A 19,940-nucleotide genomic window follows, 5' to 3' on the forward strand; every position below is an offset into this window, starting at 1 on the left:
AGCGTGGCTTGGCGACGAGCTGTGACGCTAAGGACAGGACGTCCAACTCGGCTCATTCATTCACTGTCACAACAAAGCCCAAACCCGCTCCCAGCGCCCATTCTTTATCCCCCCGAACTTTCACCCACATTCTTTTCCTGCATGTCCACGACCTTCTCGGCCCCAACCACCCACCCACAATCCCACCACGCGACAGCACTCGCGCCCTTCATACCACTATGAACGGGCACCCGCCAGCTCCTACCCACGCTCCCGCAGCGAACGGCCAACGACCCTCCATGAGCGCATCTCCCGCCCTCCGCCCAGGGAATACGCCAATAGGCCCAAATGGGCAACCGATGCGGAGGCCCCGTCGGCGGCCCCAGACAGACCCAATGCGCCCGGCGCAGCGGCCGCTCAAGCAGATCTCGCGGCCTATCATGTCTCTGACCCAGATGAACGAGAAACAAGGGAAGCAGGTCGGCCCGGCTGCCAAGGAGAAGGAGGACGAGGTCCCTTTAGAGGCTGCCCGCCAAGAGTATCTCGCAAAGGGTGCCATGGTCCTGCCATTGGTCGTTACCAAGCGTGATCTTAAGGAGCTTCGCCATCACGTTATGAGGCTCCAGCAGTCCAAGGGCAAGGTTGAAATCATGGACCACGACCAATTCACACCGCCGATTCGCCTTCACCGCCGCGACCCCCGTGCTCCCCCGAGTGGTGCCGGGACGCAGTTCATCGAAGAGGACACGAAGGAGGACCTTGAGGAGAGTAAGGAGCGTGAGCGGCTCGAGATTCAAAAGGAGGAGCGTCGAAAGATTCGGGAGGAGAATCAAGCTAAGATTGCTCCCTCCGCGACGAAGAAGCCGCCAGCGTTCCAGAAGAAGACTGAGCAGAAGTTCCGCCCAGACGACACCCCAGAGGCAGAGAAGCGACGCCTGCTGCGGTACGAAGAGACTCTTCCTTGGCACCTCGAGGATTTTGAGAACAAACAGACGTGGGTGGGCACATACGAGTCAGAGCTTTCCGAGGCCCACCTCATGCTTACGACCGACTTCGTGAACGGCCGCGATGTCATTCAGATGGTGCCACTAGAGCGATGGTATAGATTCAATGCTAAGGGCAAGGTGAAGGGTTACACGGCAGACGAAGTCGATGCAATTTGGAAGAAGGAGGATCTCAAGGACCAGTCTGGAATTCTAGGTGGTATACAAGCAAACACCATTAAGGCAGAGCAGCAAGAAATGAAGCGGATAGGCAGAGGTGCTCCTCGGATGAAGACCCGCATAGGCGGCGGTGCCGACGATGAAGGTGCGCCGACAGGACGACGCCCAGATGACGATATGCCCGTCATCAAACGTGAAGCGGATGCGGACGACATTGACTACAATGCGGAAGAGGATTTTGCCGATGACGAGGAGGGTCTCAACGGACTTTTTGAAGGTGATGAAGCCGATGTCAAGGACGCAGCCGAAAAGCTGAAGCGCGATCACTTGCAGGCTTCAATCTTCGAATTGCGGAACGAAGAAGAAGTTTACCGCCAGGAGGAGCAGGAGGAGAGAGAACGAGAGATGCAGAAGAAGCTGGAGAAGAGTATTCGGAAAGCTCTCACGAAACGGGAGAAAAACTATGATTTCGAGTCCTCCGACTCAAATCCGTACGAGTCTTCGAGCGAGTCTGATACCGACTCGGAGACCGAGCGACAGCGAGCGAAGGAGGAGGAAGAACGAAAAGCTGCAGAGCAAAATGGGAAGCCTAATGAAGGCGATAAGCTGGCGTCAGGAACATCGACAAAGGGAACGACTACTCCATCAGGCGCACACAAGCCGATTGACATGAACAAGAAGAAGCGACCCGGATCACCAAACCTGTCGGAAGCTAGCGGCAATGAATCCTCGCGCAAGAAGCACAAGAAGAAGCACGCAGATGGTTCTCGCAAGACTTCTCTTGTCCACCTGTCTACGAACAATGAGCTGTCGAAACGTGGGGCAGCTTCTGGCAGCGATAGCGAGATGACCGACGCTGGCAGGAAGAAGAAACAAAAGCTCAAGCTCAAGGTTGGGACCTCGCCTAGTGGTAGCCCTGGTGGCAGTCGGGCGGGAAGCCCAGCGGCTTCTCAGGTGAACGGCAGCCGCGCTGGTAGTCCCGCTGCATCGAACCAGACACTTCCTCAGCCTTCGCGTAAGCTTACCTCGATTACATTAGACACAATGTGGGGAAAGTTGCTAACAGAAGTGAAAACAGACACTCGTCTCCCCTCTGCCGCTGAAATATATAAAGCACTCCCTGCGGATGGTATGACCATTCAAGGTCTTATCAATATTTTCAAGGATCGAGTTGACAAGACGAACACTCAGCTATTCATTCGGCTAGTTAAAGCTGTGTCAAGTTTTGACAAACAGAGGTCTTGGCTTATTCCCCTCCCCCAAATGCCCTCAGATGAGCAGATTCAAACGGTAATGAGAGGACAGAAAGTACCAATTAGAAGCGCCGCGGCAAGCCCATCATAAAGGTTCTTTAATTTTGATTTCTGAGTATGCTTGGCGAGGCGTTGGGAAAAGATTGGGCCCTCTGCATCTTCGATATCTGGAGCTTCGGCTTATGTTTTTGCTTTGGTTTCATCGCGGCGGCATTCACGGTTCTATGTCTTTGACCCATTCTCCAGCACCCTGTGTACTTAGGTTGGCGGTGATCTTCCAGACCGTCCATTTATCGCTTAACACTCTACAACGAAGAACAGATACAAAGAACATATGAGCCTGGTAGGTACATCGTGCACGTCACTCTCAAGGCGATTCACCGGGAATATCGTATTTCCCACACGCCGATGTTCGGGTCATTTTCCGCGAGTTGGTGTCGGAGATGATTGGTAAGATGGGGGCACGACCGACGAGCGGATATCGGCACACGGCTCCAAAAGGGAGAACGACTTTGCCGCTGTTCGCTGTTCGCTCCAATTTCTTATCCTTTTCCTTTCCTGAAAACTCCTCGGCTTTATTCTTAACCCTCATTTTCATTTTCTGCAATCGATGTGTTGTTCCTGTTTCCCATGACGCTATTGGGTCCTGTGCTTAACATGATGTCACGGAACGATAAGAACGACGCACAGACCAACCCTCTCCCTCCAGCCTCGGCGTCGAACGCATTCATACCTCAATCAACGTCTCTAACCACGCCTCAGACTTCCATATCAATATGGCGCAAAGTCTACAACATACTAACGTGGGTTCCTCCAAGATGTCGTTGGGACCCGGACAAGCCACCACAATTCTCCATATCTATGAACATCCTTTTCGCCTTCGCTGCAGGGTTTACAGTAGCGAATTTGTACTACAGTCATCCGATCTTGAATATCTTGGCACAGGACTTTGGAGTCAAGTATGAAAAAGTGGCACAGATTCCGACGGTGATGCAGGCTGGTTATGCGGCAGGACTGCTGTTTTTGTGTCCATTAGGGGATCTACTACCAAGAAGGCCGTTTGTGATTGGGTTGGTGCTGTTTACGGCCACGATGTGGTAAGCAGAATATTCTTCTTTCCTCTGTCTTATGCCATTATCTGGTTCCTGTCGGGGATTCTTTCGCTATCCACTATTATGGGGGTTCGATTTACAGTATGTAATCACATACTGTAGGACATGATCAGAGCAGAGTATACCTGCTAAACATGTTGCTAGAACCAGGGAGATGGTGAAAAAGATGTAATTCCCTAGCCCGAATTACCAACCCCCCGGGCATGTTCCATGTTAAGTGGTAGTATGCAGTATGAGAAGAATTGAGCGCTGATCCAGTAAACAGGCTTGGCCTCTGCATCACCAAATCTTTAGCAGTCTTCACGGCTATCTCCTTCATCGTTGCTATCACAACCGTAACCCCGCAACTCATGCTCCCTTTGGTCGGGGACCTCGCTCCTCCACACCGCCGCGCAACTGCGCTCTCAATCGTGGTCTCGGGCCTGATGCTCGGCATTCTCGTTGCCCGCGTCCTTTCAGGAACAATGACTAACTTCGTAACCTGGCGCTCTGTCTACTGGATGTCTCTCGGTCTTCAATATCTCATATTCGTGATGCTCTGGCTTTTCATGCCCGACTATCCGTCCACAAATCCCACAGGACTGAACTATTTCCAACTACTGTGGAGTATTTTGGTTATGTTGACCAAACACCCCGTACTGGTGCAGGCATGTGTAACAGGGTTTTTCACATCCTCCACATTCACCTGTTTCTGGACTACGCTTACCTTCCTCCTCGCCGGACCACCCTACCGCTATGACCCCTTGACCGTAGGCCTATTTGGCTTGATAGGCATCGCGGCAATGTGTTTCGGCCCGCTATACGCACGTCTCGTAACTGATCGCTTTGTTCCGCACTTGTCCGTCCTCGCTGGCGAGGCGCTCTGTCTCGCGGGCATCTGTTTTGGGACTTACATTGGGCGTTTCAATATCAGTGGTCCCATCCTCCAAGCTGCGCTGCTGGACTTCGGAATGCAGACTGCGCAGATTGCGAATAGGTCTGCTATATACGCTATTGAGCCGAAGCGGAGAAACGGGGTGAATACTGCGTTTATGGTGTTTACGTTCTGTGGCCAGTTGATGGGGACGGCGGCCGGGAGTCACATTTATGCGAGGGGCGGATGGATTGCGTCTGGAAGTGCGAGTGTGGGGTTTATTGGGTGTGCGGTGTTGACCATGTGTGTAAGAGGCCCATGGGAGAAGAAATGGGTGGGGTGGAGAGGCGGGTGGAGTATGATTAAGAAGGATAAGAAGAGTGCGGATGGGAAGACTGCTGAGGTGGCGCATCATGTGAGGGAGAAAGGGGACGAGGAAGTCGGACGACGGGAGTTCGGCGAGGAAGAGAAGGTTCTGGCTGAGTTGGCGGCTGAGGGTGGAAATGAGGAACCGTTAAAGGAGGGAAGTGAGGTGGAAAAAGAGAGGGTTAGTGAGAAGAGTGGGAGGTCCAGTGGGGAGGATGAGATTAAGCCTGTGAAAATCTGAGAGTTGGATGAGATACGGGGCTGTATGGAGGAGCATTTTGAAGCAGAGTTGCATAGATGTTTAGAACGAGCATAAATAGGCGTTTTAAAGTTCTTGTACTGGGTTGCTGTTTTCTATTGAATACCTGCGGGCTGTCACCTAGGTAAAACGGAACAAGAGAAGGATCAGGTTTGCAACCGAGACTAGATCCTCCTGGCTTCCTCTTTGATTCCAGCGAGGGCTGAAAAATCCGACATACCGTAGCTATGGCCCGAGTTCTGCGATAGCATGATTTAAATCCTCAGCAAATATCAATAATCCTCTCGTCCTCATCGTCCTCGCCTTCTTTCAGTTCCACAAGCCTACCCCCGCCTCCACTCCCATTAGGCACATCGTCCTCTTCACCTTCTTCTTTCCTCATGATAACTTGCACGAGCCTATCACACGCCTCCCTGACACTCTCATCCTCAACATGCAAATGGCACTCCCTCACAATCGGATACACCTTGACCTTTCTCAACACTTCTCGCCCTTCCTTGGTTGTACTCAGCAACAGCAACGTCTCCAAATGTGTCTTCATGATCTCGGCATCCTTCTCCCTCTCTTTATCCGGCTCAAGCAATTGTAGTTCATCAAGCATACCGTCGGTGTCTTCATCGGAGTATTCTTCAGGACCCATGAGAGGGAGCAGTATGTAAGGCAGCAGATTTGCACCGATGGAGGGTGGTGGAAGAGCAGGATCGAGGGAGAGATTGGAGAGGAGGATCTCATGGGATGAGACGAGGAAAGCGGAGTTTTTGATCGCAGAGGCGACACCGAGGCGCCGGATGTGCGAGGCATGGGAGGTGAAGACTTGGAGTTTGGTCAGGGGAATGATGTTGGAGTCGTGGGGCTGCGGGGAGGTGAGGTAAGTGCGTCCTTGTGGGAACTAGGTATCAGGGTGAGCTTGTGGGCAAGTTGGGAGGGTTGGCTCAGGGGTGTAATGTACTTTTGCAAGGTCTGCGAAGAAGTAGGATAGGTAGTCGAAATCGGCGTGCTTGTTGTAGCTTCCTTCGGCGCCTTTGACAAAGCAGTCTAGCAGCTGGTCAATGGCCCATTTTGATGTTGACAACTCCTTTGGTATGTCGCGCCTTAGTTCAAGGACTCGTTGTAGCGAATCGTCTTTTGCCATGTTAGCTAGCAGCATCGCCATCTCGTTTGCATTTTGCTCTTTCTTGCTCTGTTCCCTTTCGTCAGATATGTTTCCACGGCAAATTTGTATCGGCAAACTGACATACGGTTATCCGTGATAATAGCGTTTCCAGGAAAGCATCGTCCTTTGCGAGAGACTTGAGGACTTCGCTATCGTGGGAAATGTTGATGAGGATCGTAAGGGCATTCTTCGCTATGGGCGCATAGTCCTTGACAAGGAGCTTGAGGCCTTTGATAGGCGTCAACTGGTCGCGTTTGAATAGGCTAGTGTGTGACTGTGAGTATCCGACGAGATGGTCCGCAGCTGTGAAGCATGAGTAAATTCACACTGAGGTAGGTGGAGACGACGGGGCTATCTTACCAACCTGACGGATCTGCGTGTTTCCATGGTGGAGAAACTCCACCAGCTGCCGGGAAAATCTCAGACTTTTTCTTTTTCCCGAATTCAAGAATAAACGCTTACCTCTTCTAATTCTGTAGGCATGGCGAGGTGTGAAGATGCTGAGCTGAATAATGACGCACGTGGGATAAGTTTTCTTCGGCTATTTAAGGTTATCGATAAAGGGTGGCAGGTCGCGATACCGGATATGGCGATGTGAGCACGTGAGTTACTGCTGACTTGCATCGCGACTTGCAGCTCACGACAGCAATGCATGTCCGACATATTGATTATTTCCATATTGCCTTTCCTATTCTTTGCATGGGGTGACCTCACTCTGACGCGTCACTTTGAGAAAATACATGTTTGATTTCCTTAGAGAAAGGCTGTGAGTGGCTCTTGAACTCTTGTTACCCGCTTCGATTTGTCCGCTTAAACCTCCCAATGTCTTGAATCTGACAAAAATTTGGGACGCGGGCAGTCAGGCCAGCAATCGATGTCGTTGAAAGCTTGTCCGCATCGCGCCCGGAACTCGCATCGGGGAAGCTCGTTGCTGAGGAATAACTACTATTATCCCCTGGACACCAAGGCGAAATTCGCCTTGGAACCTCGTACTTCATCTGATATCTTTCTTGACGCCAAAAAGTCCAGAACGCGCTGTAGAATCAGCATTATCGACATGTTTCGATGCTCCATTTTTCCGAGCATCGCCGTTTCCCAGGGGCACACTAGGCCGAGTTAGGTCAACGGCAATGAAATCAGCTTCGCCAGCGGCTACCTCTGTGATGCTCAACCTCTCCTTTACCGCTAGGCACTCTCGTGGCTGCATCGCTTCAAGCCTCAATACCAATCATTGAAACAACGGCGTGGATCAAAAATTTCGCTCATCGTTTGTTACCGTTGTGCTCCCTTTCCTTTGCCCATCAGTCGAGCTGCAAATAGAGTCAGAATCTGCCTTGCATTCGGAAACAACAACAGCCGGACACTTCTTCTTTATCGTCACCTTACAGCATTCCAACCATCCGCACCGAAAGCAGCATCCGACATGCCTTCTCCGCTTTCGGTCAGGGACATGGTCAGGATGCGGAGGATCTCGCTCGTCCCCCTCATCGAAGGCATGTTAGACGCTCAAAATAGATCTCCGAGATACTCGCGGCGGCGGGCCGCTGGTCAGTTCGTCACAAACATTGGTGCCCGTGCGGAGGGACAACGCATGCAGTCCGACGAATCAATGCAGGGTGCAGGCCCTGCATCGTTGTGGTTGGTGTAGCGAGCGGTGGGCGCTTACTTTGTGAACAACCAACCACCCAAAATATAACCGCCGCCTTCAATCTGATGGAAGCGCCGAGGATTATGTGCGTCTTGATTGGATTATCCTATACACCACAAGGCCCAAAGGAGCAGCCTTCTGCAAGGGCGACAGCGGAGAACCGCTATTGCCTTTGCTGCAATGCTAGTGAGCTTTCCGTCTGTGTGGAATTGTTGCTCGTGCACGCATCTTAAAACCCTTCTCCCCACACTATCTAGTTTGCTTAGGCAGGTCGGTCACGTCAAGGCTTTGTGACCATCTTAATTGATTTCTTTAGTCCGCCTTCGTTTGATCTTGAGAAACATTGTTTGGTTCTTCTAGTATTTTTAGGGTGATCGAATTAATCTGAAAGAGACGGTTTATCATGGCGGGTCCTGCATTGCAACTATTTCCTCCTCCCCCTCGACCCCCGAGGCAACCGAGTCCGAACAGGAAGCTCCGCGTAAAGCCCCCTACTCCTGAGCCAACAGCAGAGAAGATGGAGAGTGCAAAGAGTACGAAGGCTCCAACCGACTTCCATGAGCTCATCATTCAAGTCAATTCGGTTCCGGTGTCACCGTCAAACTCGGTAGCAGCTCCCCCAAGAGCACACATACCTAATTCGTCTGCTACTCGGTCACCTACACAAGAAAGCAGGCCAATTTTCGACTCACCTCCCAGGCCAAGGGAACCATCGCCCACAATGCACAGAAAAGCCTCCCATCGCATCCAAGATCCTCGAGCACCATCGCCGTCACTGCCAGTTCGAGATGACCAAAGAAAACAACGCTCACCAAACTCAAGTCCTGTTCTGAACCGAGTAGCATCCCCAGCTTTTTCGGAGATTAGGACAGTGCATTCAGCGAGTCCTACACTAGTCCGGGCCAACAGCGCTGCTACAAACTTTACAAGACAGTCAACAGGGGAAGAGATTCCAATCCGGTCGATATTCCCAGTCTACAACCCCACTGTTCCTTTGGCCCAACAACAGTACAAACCAACTCAAGCATCCCCAACACACATTCCAAAGACACAGATCAGCAGGTCACCATACTCTCCTGAATTCTATATCCCCCACAGCAACATCGCAGGAGATGGAAGCACGAGTCCTCCACCAAAGCCTTTCTTCACTCCTTCCCATCTTCTCGACAACCTATGGGTAGCGTGTAATGGCCAAGAAGATCCAGCAGTACAGCTTTACACCCTACGAATGCACCGCGCTACTGCAGCCAACCCGACAATAACCTTCGGCACCACTCCATCTCTTCCTTTCTACAGCTTAGGTCAAGCAAACCTTGCTGGCGAACACGAAGTTCAGAGTATTATGCAGGAACTGCTCATTCAACGCCACCACCCTACCCAACCACGCGTCCTTCCCATTGCTCATCTCGACCTCATTGCTCCACCATCAATGGACAGCCAGGTCTTCGACCCACTCCAACAAGAATCGACGACGCTCCTTACAAGCATCTACCCCAAACTTGCTGCACTCCAAGCCCTGGACGCTGCAGCAAACACACCTGCTGCATCACATATCGCTCTCACTGACCCAGGGGCGACATCACCGGCAGCCCAAGCACTCGCTGAAGGCGTCCTCATGAGTGCTGCCCAACGTGAATGCTGCGCACTTGCCTGGACCCGGGATGCCCCACAACAGCAAACTAACCCCTGGGCGCAACACATGCCCTCAGAAGGCTCATACTCATTGCATCATCCCAGTCTTGGAATCTTCCCTATCCAGATAGAGGGCGACTGCTCTGTCATCAACAAACCCTCCACCCGTCCCATGACTGCGATATACGGACACAATATACCTTCGACACCTCGACTCAACAACCAAAAACCTGCTTCCATAACCATCATGAACCCATACATCCTCTCGCCTACGTCCCCACGCGCAACTGCCTTCGCAAACGGCCTTCCCCCTCCTCCACCACGGCTTGATAGCCTCGGACTAGATGCCCGACCAATCAGCATAACACCCTCAGAAATGGATGTCACTCAACTGCCAACCACGACCGACGCAACCGCCGATGATGCTATGCTCGCACGTCTCGATTTCGCTAACGACGCTTTAATCCTAAATCTCGGCGCTCTCTCCCGCTTCGGAAACCCCTTTCTCATCGACGTTGCAGCATCCACGCTCCTTGCAGTCGCAGTCGCAGAAGCGGTGCGCGGGCGGCGCAGCAGGAATGCAAGTCAAGAGAATTTCGAGCCTCCACCACCGAGCATCGTGCTGGGTAAGAAGGGCCCCAGTACCGCGAAGCAGTTCAAAGACTCCTTCGTCGATGGATACGAAGCCTGGGGTGGGAAGAAACATGGTAACCCTGTATCTAGCCTTCGGAAGTGGTCGATACGGAGCACGACGACTGGGCATACTTCCAAATCCGAGTCTTTCGACAAAGATATTGAGTTGGGCGAGTGGTACGGGCAGTCACAAACAAAGACAAAAAGTAAAGAGGGGAAGCAGAAGAAAAAGAAGGAGGAGAAGGATGAAGATAAATTACCGCTCGTGACGAGGACGATTATAAGTGTTTTGACTTTTGCGTTCAAGACTGTTGTCTTCGTCCTTAGGATTGCGATTAAGATAGTTGCGGGAGTGGTGGTTATGATCAGTCGGAACTTTAGCAAGCTATAGACTGGTCAATGGGCGGGAGAGTCGGGATAGTGGGTTATGGATTTTCTCTTTTTTCTAAATATGTTTAACACTTGGGGTTTGTGGGCTTGGGATGGCATGATACCATTTAGTCTTCACGACTTCCCTTCAAGACTTTCTTTGTTTTGGTTATTGGGACAGTAGATGGTGCTGGCATAGCATTGTATGTATATCTCTAATACATCAAAACATTTTCCGTGGTACTCGCTAGTGTCAAACCAAAAGCGCTGTGCTTCACCTCTGAACTCAGCATCCTGATTACGTAAAGCACAAGACATCAATAGGAGCTAAGATACTAGAATGGAACTATCAGAGAATATCTCGACCAAGAAAGACTTCCCTAGCCATACTAAAGACAGAGGAATAGTGAGCCGGAACCTCGTATTAATTCCCGAGCTCTGGTCAACTCCTACTCCCTTATGGATAAAGCATAGTCTTACCTTTTGGCTAATCGTTCAGACACGCCATGATCCTGTCATTCATTCTCCCACTCCGCAAACTCTCATAGATAATCGACACCCAGGACCCAATTGTCTTTTTGGGTCGACCATCCATAGTATTCGCTTCTGCCGCCTCACACCCACGAGGATGCTCCACCAAGCCTTGGTGCATTGGCACCCCGAGATCCTTTCGCACGAAAGTGTACATTACCGTGGACGCCTTCCCCAAGTACTGGGGTGTGCTTTGGATTAAGAAGAAAGTAGCACGGTGCTTGGTGTACGCTGAAGAAACCGTCTCGAGCATCCTCTCCTTCCATGCCTCGATGTGAGCGAGTGTTAAACTTGGATTGCGTGAGGAAGTAGTCGAAGCTATCGCGTTGGTGAGAACGGGAAGCGTAGTGTTGACGAGATGCTCGTATCGTTCGGTGGCATCAAGGTGTGTGCTAGATCCCCACGCTCCGGGAATTACGTCAACGACTCTAGAATGCGCAGTATCAAGTACATGAGGGGTTAGAAGTTCCCCAAAGACCTCCTGCGTGACTTGCAGCACAGCAGGCTTCAGCTTCGACAAGAATTCGAGATGTAAGACGCGGAGATCAAGGGCTTGGCAGCAGACATACAGAAAACAAGATGCCATGAGGCGCGCTACCTCCACTGCTTGCATAGTGTATCGAGATGAGATGAGTGCGAGTGAATTAACGGCTTGATTGTGCATCTCTGCTGATTGCACGTGAGAGGACACTGGATTAGCCAGGAAAGCCAGTTCGGACATATATGCTGCCATGTTCACGTCCACTCCCTTCATCGTAAACGAAAGACTTGGGTCGTCTGCTGCGAGATTTGCGGGCAGGCCGTTGTTCAAGAATGGGTTGATGAGCTCCGTACATTGGCCGAACATGATCTTGCCAAGCATCTGTATAGCGAGTCGAGTCTTTTCAGTGGCTGAAGTGATGGAAGCTGCCTGGAAATTGGCACAAGAATATACGTCTTTCTTTTCGATGTCGATGAGGGGGTTATCTGTCGTCGAGTTGAGCTCCGTCGTAATCTGCTCGTGGGCGAGTAGAAGATCCTCAAGCTGGGGTCCAATCCATTGGGATGCGCTTCGAACCGCATATCGATCCTGGTACAGGCCAGATTTAGTTCGATCTTTGTCGTCTGACGAAAGGCACGTCGCAAGCTTGGAGCCCTGGAGGAAGCCGCGGATATTCTTTGCTACCTCAATCTGGCCTTGGTGAGGACGGACCTCAGCGATGAAAGGATGGAAACTTTCAGCGTTTCCAAGAAGAGCCTCCACGGCCATGGCAGTCAGGACCTGTGTCATAATGGCAAGATTATTTGCATCATATAATGCAAGGCATGAGACACTTGCAGACGCAGCAGTTCCATTAATGAGGCCCAATCCTTCTTTTGGTCCAAGAGTAATCGGCGTTTCTCCAATATGAGCCAAAGCCTCTTTGGCAGAAATGATCTTGTACGTGTCGCCCTCTTGGATGCAGACGAAGATATCAGGACTCCCCTCGACTGCGCCACCGATGTATGCAAGAGGAAGGAGATCTCCAGATGCCGATACACTTCCTCGAAGGGGAATTACAGGAACACAGTTGTTGCGAAGTAAGTTTATGATGAGCTCGACGACTCGCAGAGAGACCGCAGAATGACCCCGGACGACAGAATTACAGCGGACAAGCATGGTACCTTTCACCCAGGATGCTGGCATTGAGTGGAATCCAACATCCAAATTCGCTATTCCGTGGCTTTTCTTATCGATGTCAACCAGAATACCACTTTGGGTGTGTTGGAGAAGGGATCTCTGCAATGCAAGCACATCCTTCGTTCGCGAATCGGCACTTCCTCCGAATCCCGTGTTGACTCCTATACAATGTCAGCCCTCATACCTCGTAAAGGCTATAAAGTTCATACCGTATGCATAGTATCCTTTGGACAGATACTCTTCAAGCGTATCGACGCTTTTTTGAATACGATCCAGCACCTCGGGCGTTGTTTCTAGTTCTGGGGAACATCCGTTTCTATTGCAGTCAGTTTCAAAGTGCGAACTATCTTTTCTATCCACCTCACCTGGCAACTGCTACAACACTAGCGATATCCAGGCTTTGGCCACTAATTCGAACTTGGTCTCCTTCCACTAGACTTTGGAGCCGTGCCCAGGTCTGGTGGACGAGAGATGCATGACTGTGGTCTGCATGGCTATAAACCGTGCAGCCATTGATGGGGTTTAGCTGATCGGTCTTCATTTTTGGTGTGAGGAAGGAAAGGTTATCTTCGATGATGGTTGGTATTTCTAGAGGTCTTAAATCCAGCAATGGCTTTAATGTCTATTGAATCCAAGAATCTTGCACGGGTGAGAGTCCAGTATTTATATGACAGACACTAAATGCTATCCGAGATCATCCTTGCTTGCGGAGAGTTGAGTTATGGGTCTCCTCCTCTGCCTAGGTTGCAATTTCCACTTATCACCCGTTGCAGAGGAGCAGTTGAAACAAATGGGAAGAAGGCTACCACGCCTCCACCCACCCAAATTACGAGTTATACTGAACTGTCGAGGCTACTCGTAGAAAGGGTATTTCCTTGCGAGAACCAATACGCCCTCCTGTGCCTCTTCATTTGCAGTGCTCGAACACGAACCGCAGCGGTCTCCTCCAATAACACAACAGCTTCAGAAGTTTCTGAGAGTCACATCTCCAAGCAAGCATGATGCATTTTAATGGTGGGCAAGGTCAGAGAAGGGGTGGTACGCGGTGTCGTCGAGTCCTCCGTGTCATGGATGCCATAACCTCATGCCGAGAGAAACACGGAGCGCGCTAACACTCACCTTCCTTCGACGCGGTGTTGTACTAGCATGTGACCGTCAGCCGGACAATCTATGCCGCGATGCCTTTTGGTTCCATATTAGCTAAGGTGAACGATATAAGTAACAGTAGAAGGAAACTGTCGGCAGCACTGACCTTCTGTCAAATGTTATATCGACGGGTGCTTGACCGATATTCGGGGGCAAGCGAATGAGATGTGCGTTTCACTACCGTGCTTACGTCTTCAATGCTTCGTAAATTAGACCTGAGATGCAGTGCAACGCAGATGAAAACGAAGAACAGAGAAGCTTGCGAAATACGGTCCAGCCATCTTAGAACCTCATCTAGGAGCAATGGCGTCTCATTGGAATTGGCGTAGAAATTCTAAATATTGGATAACGGGCACTGGACCGGGTTTGATGGCAGCCCAAAGGCCTACTTGGAGTTGCGTTGTACAAGCCGTACGCTAAGCTACCCTGATGCGGACACGAGACTGGGCACCGCAGCCACCGGATCAGCGGTGACCTTGTTATGATTAGAACAAGGTAAAGTCACCAAACAGGAGGGGGGACCTGGCGGCAGTGGCCTCCTGTTGACAATTTCACGGCCGATGGCAATGGCACAAACTCAAGCATACCTATCACCCAACGTGGAACGTAGCAGGGGAGGTTGTGGAGCGGAAATGCATCTTGTTGACATCTTCTCTCAATGTATTCTGTTTATCTTACAGGGTCGGTGTGAACATAATGTTAGAGTATTCCATTGTGCTGCTCGTAATATAGATCATTATTTCTCGCGCACATATTAATACAGGGACGAGTTGGAGGCTCATGCGGCAGGAATACGGAGCTGTGCGTGGTGTAGTACCTAAAAATATAGCGGTGTGCTCTACTTACAGCGTAAGGGAAAACCTAGACTAACTAATTCCGAAGCCGACTTTTCTCCACTTTTGCGGGAAAATTTTCTCGGGCTGAGTTTAGGCTTGTTGAAGTGACTTCAGAATAGCTGTACCAGCATGAGAGTTTGTGCAACACGAATGAACGGAAGGACCAACGAATCAAGCTGGCGATGTATGTACGTTTGGGGGTGTAGTGGCACGAGGGAGCCAAGTTAGATCTATCTGCTTCTTGAAGTTGCACTTTCGGGTGTTGGGGAAAAGGTACCCCCAAACCCTAGAATGGCATGAGTAAAATTGCTCATGTCGTGGCCGCCGTGACAAATTCAGGGATCGCTATATGATTACATACTTACGAGGTAAGCTGAAAGGTGTTTTAGCTGAAGGTCGCGCTCGCCCCTTGGTTGGATCCCTAAACAGTGTCGCATGGAACCACTTGGAAAGCTCAGCCCCATCCAAACCTTGGAGACCCAGTTTTCTCAACACGAACCTCCAAGTGAAAGAGTGCCCTGTGAGTGTGTGGTGAACTGTTCCCTCTGCTGCCTTGACAAAGTGGCGAGAACGAACCCAATATGCAATGCAACATCGGAGGTTTTCGTAACATGGCACCCTCTAGCAGTCATGTTCTCTAGCAAGATAGTCTTCAAAACCTCTAGCACTACTCTTCATTACCAATAAAAAGGAGGTGCCTTTCCTTGTTCCTTCTTTTACTTTTCATATTATCCCACTGAATGATATGAATGCTCACCGGGACGAGCGACCGAGCTGGTCTGACCTGGGAGCCAGCACACTGAATGGAAATGTATCAGAGAGTGCATACCCTTCAGATAGTGACTCTATGGTCCAAGAGAAACGAAAGCAGTCAAACCTGCCGGCCTGTGTGGTTGTCATTCCGGGTACCACAGAGGACAACGGCCACAACCATCCTTCAACTCCTTCAGAGTCACCGGCATCTATAGCCAATGCACAACCAATCCAGTCGATGATTCAAACATCAGCGGTCATTATCTCTGCTGCTTCTGCCACATCTATCAACAGCATGCTTTCTGGCCTAATGACTGTCGTACTACCAGAAGTCGGTTCTATATTCCATCTCACCCCAAAACTTCTGCTATGGTATGCATCTTCTCCCTTCCTCTATTCTAAAATGGTGGAATACTCAATAGTTTACATTTCCTCTTGAATATGTCAGCTGATTTCTACGAGTCTAGGCCTGTATCAATTTACGCCCTGACGAATGGTTGTACACTTCTACTTTTCGGAACTCTTACTGACATGCTAGGAAGTCGGCGGATGCACCTTTTGGGAAACATCTTTCAGGTAGCCATGACTATTGGGACCGGGCTTTCGAAGACGGGCACCCAGATGATCGTCATTCGAGCGCTTTGTGGAGTAGCTTCGTCCTTGTGCCTCCCATCGGCTGTTAGTATCGTCACTACAGCCCTTCCTCCTGGCCGACGCCGCAATATTGCTTTCGCATCCATGGGAGGAGGCTTACCCATTGGTTTCGGAATCGGACTTATCATGGGAGGCGTGTGCGCAGGAACAATTGGTTGGCAGTGGGGATTTCATATCACCAGTATCTTCAATTTCCTAGTGCTAGCACTATTAGCATGGAAGCTTCCGCGTACCAATTCAAATAACCCAGCGGTGCGTTGGAGGAGACTGAAGACTGACGTCGACTGGATCGGCATTCTTATTATTACCTTGGCGCTAGGCATTCTGCTCTACGTGCTCTCGTAAGCCTCTCCAATTCCTACGCTGTAATGGGAGTTATTAAAACTTGTAGGGAGATCACTTCCTCCGTGTCCGAAATACGTACACCTACTAACATTGGCCTCCTGAGCGCATCGCTCATTCTCCTCCCGATTTTTGCCCTCTGGATGCACTACGCGACAAACCATAACCTCCCCGCCCTTATTCCGAACTCCCTATGGAGTTCTCGAATCTTCACTTCTGTCTGCCTCAACGTTTTCTTCATCTGGGGGGCATTCAACTCGGTGGAGCAGTATCTCAACTTCTACTTCCAAAATCTCCAAAATACCAGCGTTTTATATTCCGGAATTCAATTTCTGCCAACCTGCATCGCAGGAGCGGCCGCCAATCTCACAATGGGGCTCATCGTGCACAGGGTACGGGCACCTTACATCATCGCTATCGCAACCTCACTATCCTGCATCGCCCCCCTTCTGATGGCTCTCGCGAATCCAAAGTGGACATACTGGGCAGCCGAATTCCCTGCTGTGGCTCTGAACGCAATCCAAGTCGATGCATTCTATACCATTGCCAACCTCCTCATTACCGAGGCATTCCCGGACGAGACTCAAGCGCTAGCTGGTGGTGTTTTTAACACAATCGCGCAGATTGGAAAGGGAGTCGGACTGGCGCTTTCGGGGCTTGTGGAGGAGGGCGTAGGCAGGGAGAAAGGTCTGTTAAGTGGATATCGTGTTGCGTTTTGGTTCTGCTTTGCGCTTTGTCTGGGGACGCAGGTTGTTAGTTTTTGGGGGTTAAGGGGAGTTGGGAAGGTTGGTGGGAAGGAAGGGTAGGTGTAGGACGATGAGAAGAATGACGAATCTAACTGTTGGTTTTAACTCTCAAACACCGTGTAACTGTCTATTGTGAGTTAGTGGAGTTGCAGTGGCTTTGAAGGGAAATAAAAAATGTTTTGAGCACGTGGCCCACGTACCAAATCCCATTTAGAAGAGGGTTAGCGCGCTTACGCTGGTGTTGGTTCCATAACTACTTAAGCAGGATCTTTATATTAGCACATATCACAGGGTATAAAAGAGAGTTTTAATAGGTTTACTATCTCGCTAGAAATAAGGAGGAAGCCGACAGGACGCGAAGCTGTGTCACGAAACACCCATGTAATGTTCTGTCGTCTACGCAAACTCCACATGTAAGCAAGAACCAGGTTTGCGCATCCGGGAATAACGACTCGGAAGAAATGAATGTAGGGAGTATGTAAACGCCATAGTGTCCGTATTTGGAGACCTCCCAATCTATTCGCTTAAATAACAGCCTTCCCCACACCAAATAATTGCTCCCCACACAACCCCGGAGTTCCAACCCTCCTCAGCCCCATTTAACTCCCCACAATCTGCGGCCCTTCGAAGACCCTCTTTGGATCATACTGCATCTTAACATCCACTAATTTCTTATAATTGTCCTTCCAATAATGCGTATGTGCCTCATCTTTAGTTAAACTGGTATCCGCATAGTTAATATACATACCAAAGTTGACAGAAGGCATAGCGTCTGTGATTGATTTAACCCATCCGTTCAAGAAAGGCATCCAGGAAGGATCGTAGTTTCCACTAGCAACGCGATCGTAGAACTGCATTTTGAAGGTTGCATTCCTGTGTGCGTAGCTAGTAGAGTCGGCGGAGACTTTGGTGATAGCGCTACCGTTTCCGCCATGGCAGTCGAAGAGGAGGTACCACTGGCGAGAGTTTGAGCGAGCGTTTGCATTCCAGTAGTTTGAGAGTGCTGTGATGGCTTCTGGGGACATATATTCTGGCATCAGTGATTTGGAGAAGAAGGTCTCATGGGTGTCGTAAGTGCCAGTTTGTGCGAGCGGACCGTTAGAGAAGGAGGTGAGGGTATTTAACCAACTGTTTGTGCTGACTGTCCCGGATCCGATACCCATTTTTGAGAGTAGCGGGTTCATGATTTTGTCGAAATCTGAGCGGGAGCCGTAGTATACGCCTGAGAAGGTGGTGAATGATGAGAGGAACAGGCGCATGTTGAGCTCTGGTGGCTGTGAGTTCCGAGTAAAGTCTTGCAGGGCGGTGAGTGCCGTGGCCAGTTGCGAGGCTGAGCTGGGTGAGAAGAAGTATTGGAAGACGATGTTGTTTTCGGGTGCAGTGAAGGTCTTGAATTTGAAGTTCGTGACAACACCGAAGGCGGCTCCAGCCCCTCGGAGGGCCCAGAAGAGGTCTGGGTTCTGTGTCGTCGAAGCAGTGACGACGGTGCTATTCGCAAGGACGACTGTAGCCTCGAGAACGTTGTCGAGAGTCAGTCCCCGGCCGCGGGAAGACAATCCGTAACCGCCGTGAAGGGTGAGCCCACCAACGCCGACTCTGTATCAAATTAGCAAAGGGATGTAGATAAGTTCGAAAGATTTGACTTACCCTGGGCATGTACCGTGGCTGATGGCCTGCTTTCCCTGATTGTACAGAGCAGTGGCGACGTTGCCCAATCTTCCACCAGGACCAATGTTGGCTGTCTGCGCTGTTTGGTCGACGGTAACATTGCTGAAATTCCTCATGTCGATAATTAGATGCCCGTCCTCGCCCCCAAGCCCGTGAGATCCATAGCTATGTCCACCTGACTTTGCAGTGACTGTGACTCCGTTACTCGCACCGCAGGCGACGGCGTCCTGGACATGTTGAATTGTGGAAGGCACAGCATAGGCTGCTGGCTTAAAAGTCACGCGTAAGTTGAATGGCTTAAGAGCCTGTGTTAAATCTGCAGATCCGGAAGTGAACACTGGAACCTTCGCGTTTGTGAGACAAGTGTCTACCGCCGCTCTCTTATCCAGAGGGTTTGCATTCGAGACTAAAGGTAGAAGAAATCCTAGAGAGGCAATAAAGAAAGCGAGGCTTCCCATGGTGGGGGATTTAGAGGGGAGATCGGGCAGTACAAGAAAAGATCGACTAGAATTGTCCCTGACAAACAAAAGAAATCCTGAACATATAAATACAGGATGCCAGACTCGAGCTATGCCTTACCAGGAACGGGAGCTCATGAAGTGCATCACCTGCGGACAAAAGCGAATGTGAGAAATGAGATAAGGAGAGACCGCATCGAGTAGTAACTCGCTCATATAGGCTGCAAATAGAACTATCGTAAGAGAAGCGTACGACCTCAGCAAGTGGGGGGATTCTCAACTGCTCACCCGAGTCCTCCGGAGACCATATTTCCCCAACCTACGTCCAACTCTGGGACAATGGCTTCCTTCACGGCTACAACATCCGAGGTCAATATCGGACTCGGCCAGGATTGGCTGTCCGGTTTTCTAGAAAGTGTCTGGAATTTTGAGGGAACATGTGCTCCCGCAGGCCAAAGGTTGGTCGCCCCCGTGATCAGGTGCAAGCATGTTGGTTGACGGGAACCCGGGTGGGGGGCTGGCCAAGTGCCAAGGGCCAAGGATACCAAGAGATCATGAAGATAGAGTTGTCTTGTGGGGATGAGCGGCAAAATGAGGCTGAAACTGTGCCTTTATCCGATCTTGCGACCGGTTAACGAGGAAAATGGAACTTTGGCCGTAGAAAAGGCGAACCGGAAATTTGGGTTGATTATTCGACTCATGAGGGAATTTATCCGGGATAGTGGC

At 50.5% G+C, this 19,940-nt stretch overlaps 7 protein-coding genes across 7 annotated transcripts; 4 read left to right on the top strand and 3 right to left on the bottom strand.

The window, feature by feature from the left end:
* Positions 1–213: 213 nt before the first annotated feature.
* Positions 214–2,432, top strand: BDR25DRAFT_341479 (uncharacterized protein; the record flags this gene model as incomplete). Its single annotated transcript, XM_033693604.1, has 2 exons — positions 214–2,157; positions 2,221–2,432. Coding segments are annotated over exons 1-2 (2,151 nt in total), but the record flags the coding sequence as incomplete, so codon positions are not given.
* Positions 2,433–2,940: 508 nt separating this feature from the next.
* Positions 2,941–5,210, top strand: BDR25DRAFT_257847 (MFS general substrate transporter). Its single transcript, XM_033686506.1, has 2 exons — positions 2,941–3,492; positions 3,773–5,210. The coding sequence occupies exons 1-2, from the start codon at positions 3,026–3,028 to the stop codon at positions 4,965–4,967; spliced, it is 1,662 nt and encodes a 553-aa protein (XP_033550246.1). The 5' UTR covers positions 2,941–3,025; the 3' UTR covers positions 4,968–5,210.
* BDR25DRAFT_282935 (DNA-binding protein-like protein HGH1) lies at positions 5,081–6,630 on the bottom strand. Its single transcript, XM_033688003.1, has 5 exons — positions 6,601–6,630; positions 6,499–6,544; positions 6,224–6,441; positions 5,935–6,165; positions 5,081–5,874 (listed from the first exon to the last, which is right to left on the bottom strand). The coding sequence occupies exons 1-5, from the start codon at positions 6,619–6,621 to the stop codon at positions 5,248–5,250; spliced, it is 1,143 nt and encodes a 380-aa protein (XP_033550247.1). The 5' UTR covers positions 6,622–6,630; the 3' UTR covers positions 5,081–5,247.
* Positions 6,631–7,125: 495 nt separating this feature from the next.
* BDR25DRAFT_392560 (uncharacterized protein) lies at positions 7,126–10,827 on the top strand (the record flags this gene model as incomplete). Its single annotated transcript, XM_033698208.1, has 9 exons — positions 7,126–7,298; positions 7,328–7,734; positions 7,761–7,987; positions 8,072–8,136; positions 8,178–10,419; positions 10,464–10,471; positions 10,553–10,623; positions 10,672–10,722; positions 10,791–10,827. Exons 1-9 carry the CDS (start codon positions 7,269–7,271, stop codon positions 10,825–10,827), a joined length of 3,138 nt encoding a protein of 1,045 aa, XP_033550248.1. The 5' UTR covers positions 7,126–7,268.
* Positions 10,828–10,907: 80 nt separating this feature from the next.
* On the bottom strand, positions 10,908–13,152 carry BDR25DRAFT_352826 (phenylalanine ammonia-lyase; the record flags this gene model as incomplete). Its single annotated transcript, XM_033695065.1, has 3 exons — positions 10,908–12,772; positions 12,821–12,927; positions 12,977–13,152. The coding sequence occupies 3 exons, from the start codon at positions 13,150–13,152 to the stop codon at positions 10,908–10,910; spliced, it is 2,148 nt and encodes a 715-aa protein (XP_033550249.1).
* A 2,432-nt stretch (positions 13,153–15,584) lies between these two features.
* On the top strand, positions 15,585–17,148 carry BDR25DRAFT_218761 (uncharacterized protein; the record flags this gene model as incomplete). The annotated part of the gene is made up of 3 exons (XM_033684942.1): positions 15,585–15,718; positions 15,814–16,341; positions 16,392–17,148. 3 exons carry the CDS (start codon positions 15,585–15,587, stop codon positions 17,146–17,148), a joined length of 1,419 nt encoding a protein of 472 aa, XP_033550250.1.
* Positions 17,149–17,687: 539 nt separating this feature from the next.
* Positions 17,688–19,214, bottom strand: BDR25DRAFT_332982 (FAD-binding domain-containing protein; the record flags this gene model as incomplete). The annotated part of the gene is made up of 3 exons (XM_033692795.1): positions 17,688–18,684; positions 18,736–19,061; positions 19,128–19,214. The coding sequence occupies 3 exons, from the start codon at positions 19,212–19,214 to the stop codon at positions 17,688–17,690; spliced, it is 1,410 nt and encodes a 469-aa protein (XP_033550251.1).
* Between the last annotated feature and the right edge of the window lie 726 nt (positions 19,215–19,940).

Source organism: Lindgomyces ingoldianus (genome assembly GCF_010093535.1).
Source record: "Lindgomyces ingoldianus strain ATCC 200398 unplaced genomic scaffold BDR25scaffold_9, whole genome shotgun sequence".
Taxonomy (NCBI): Eukaryota; Fungi; Ascomycota; class Dothideomycetes; order Pleosporales; family Lindgomycetaceae; genus Lindgomyces; species Lindgomyces ingoldianus.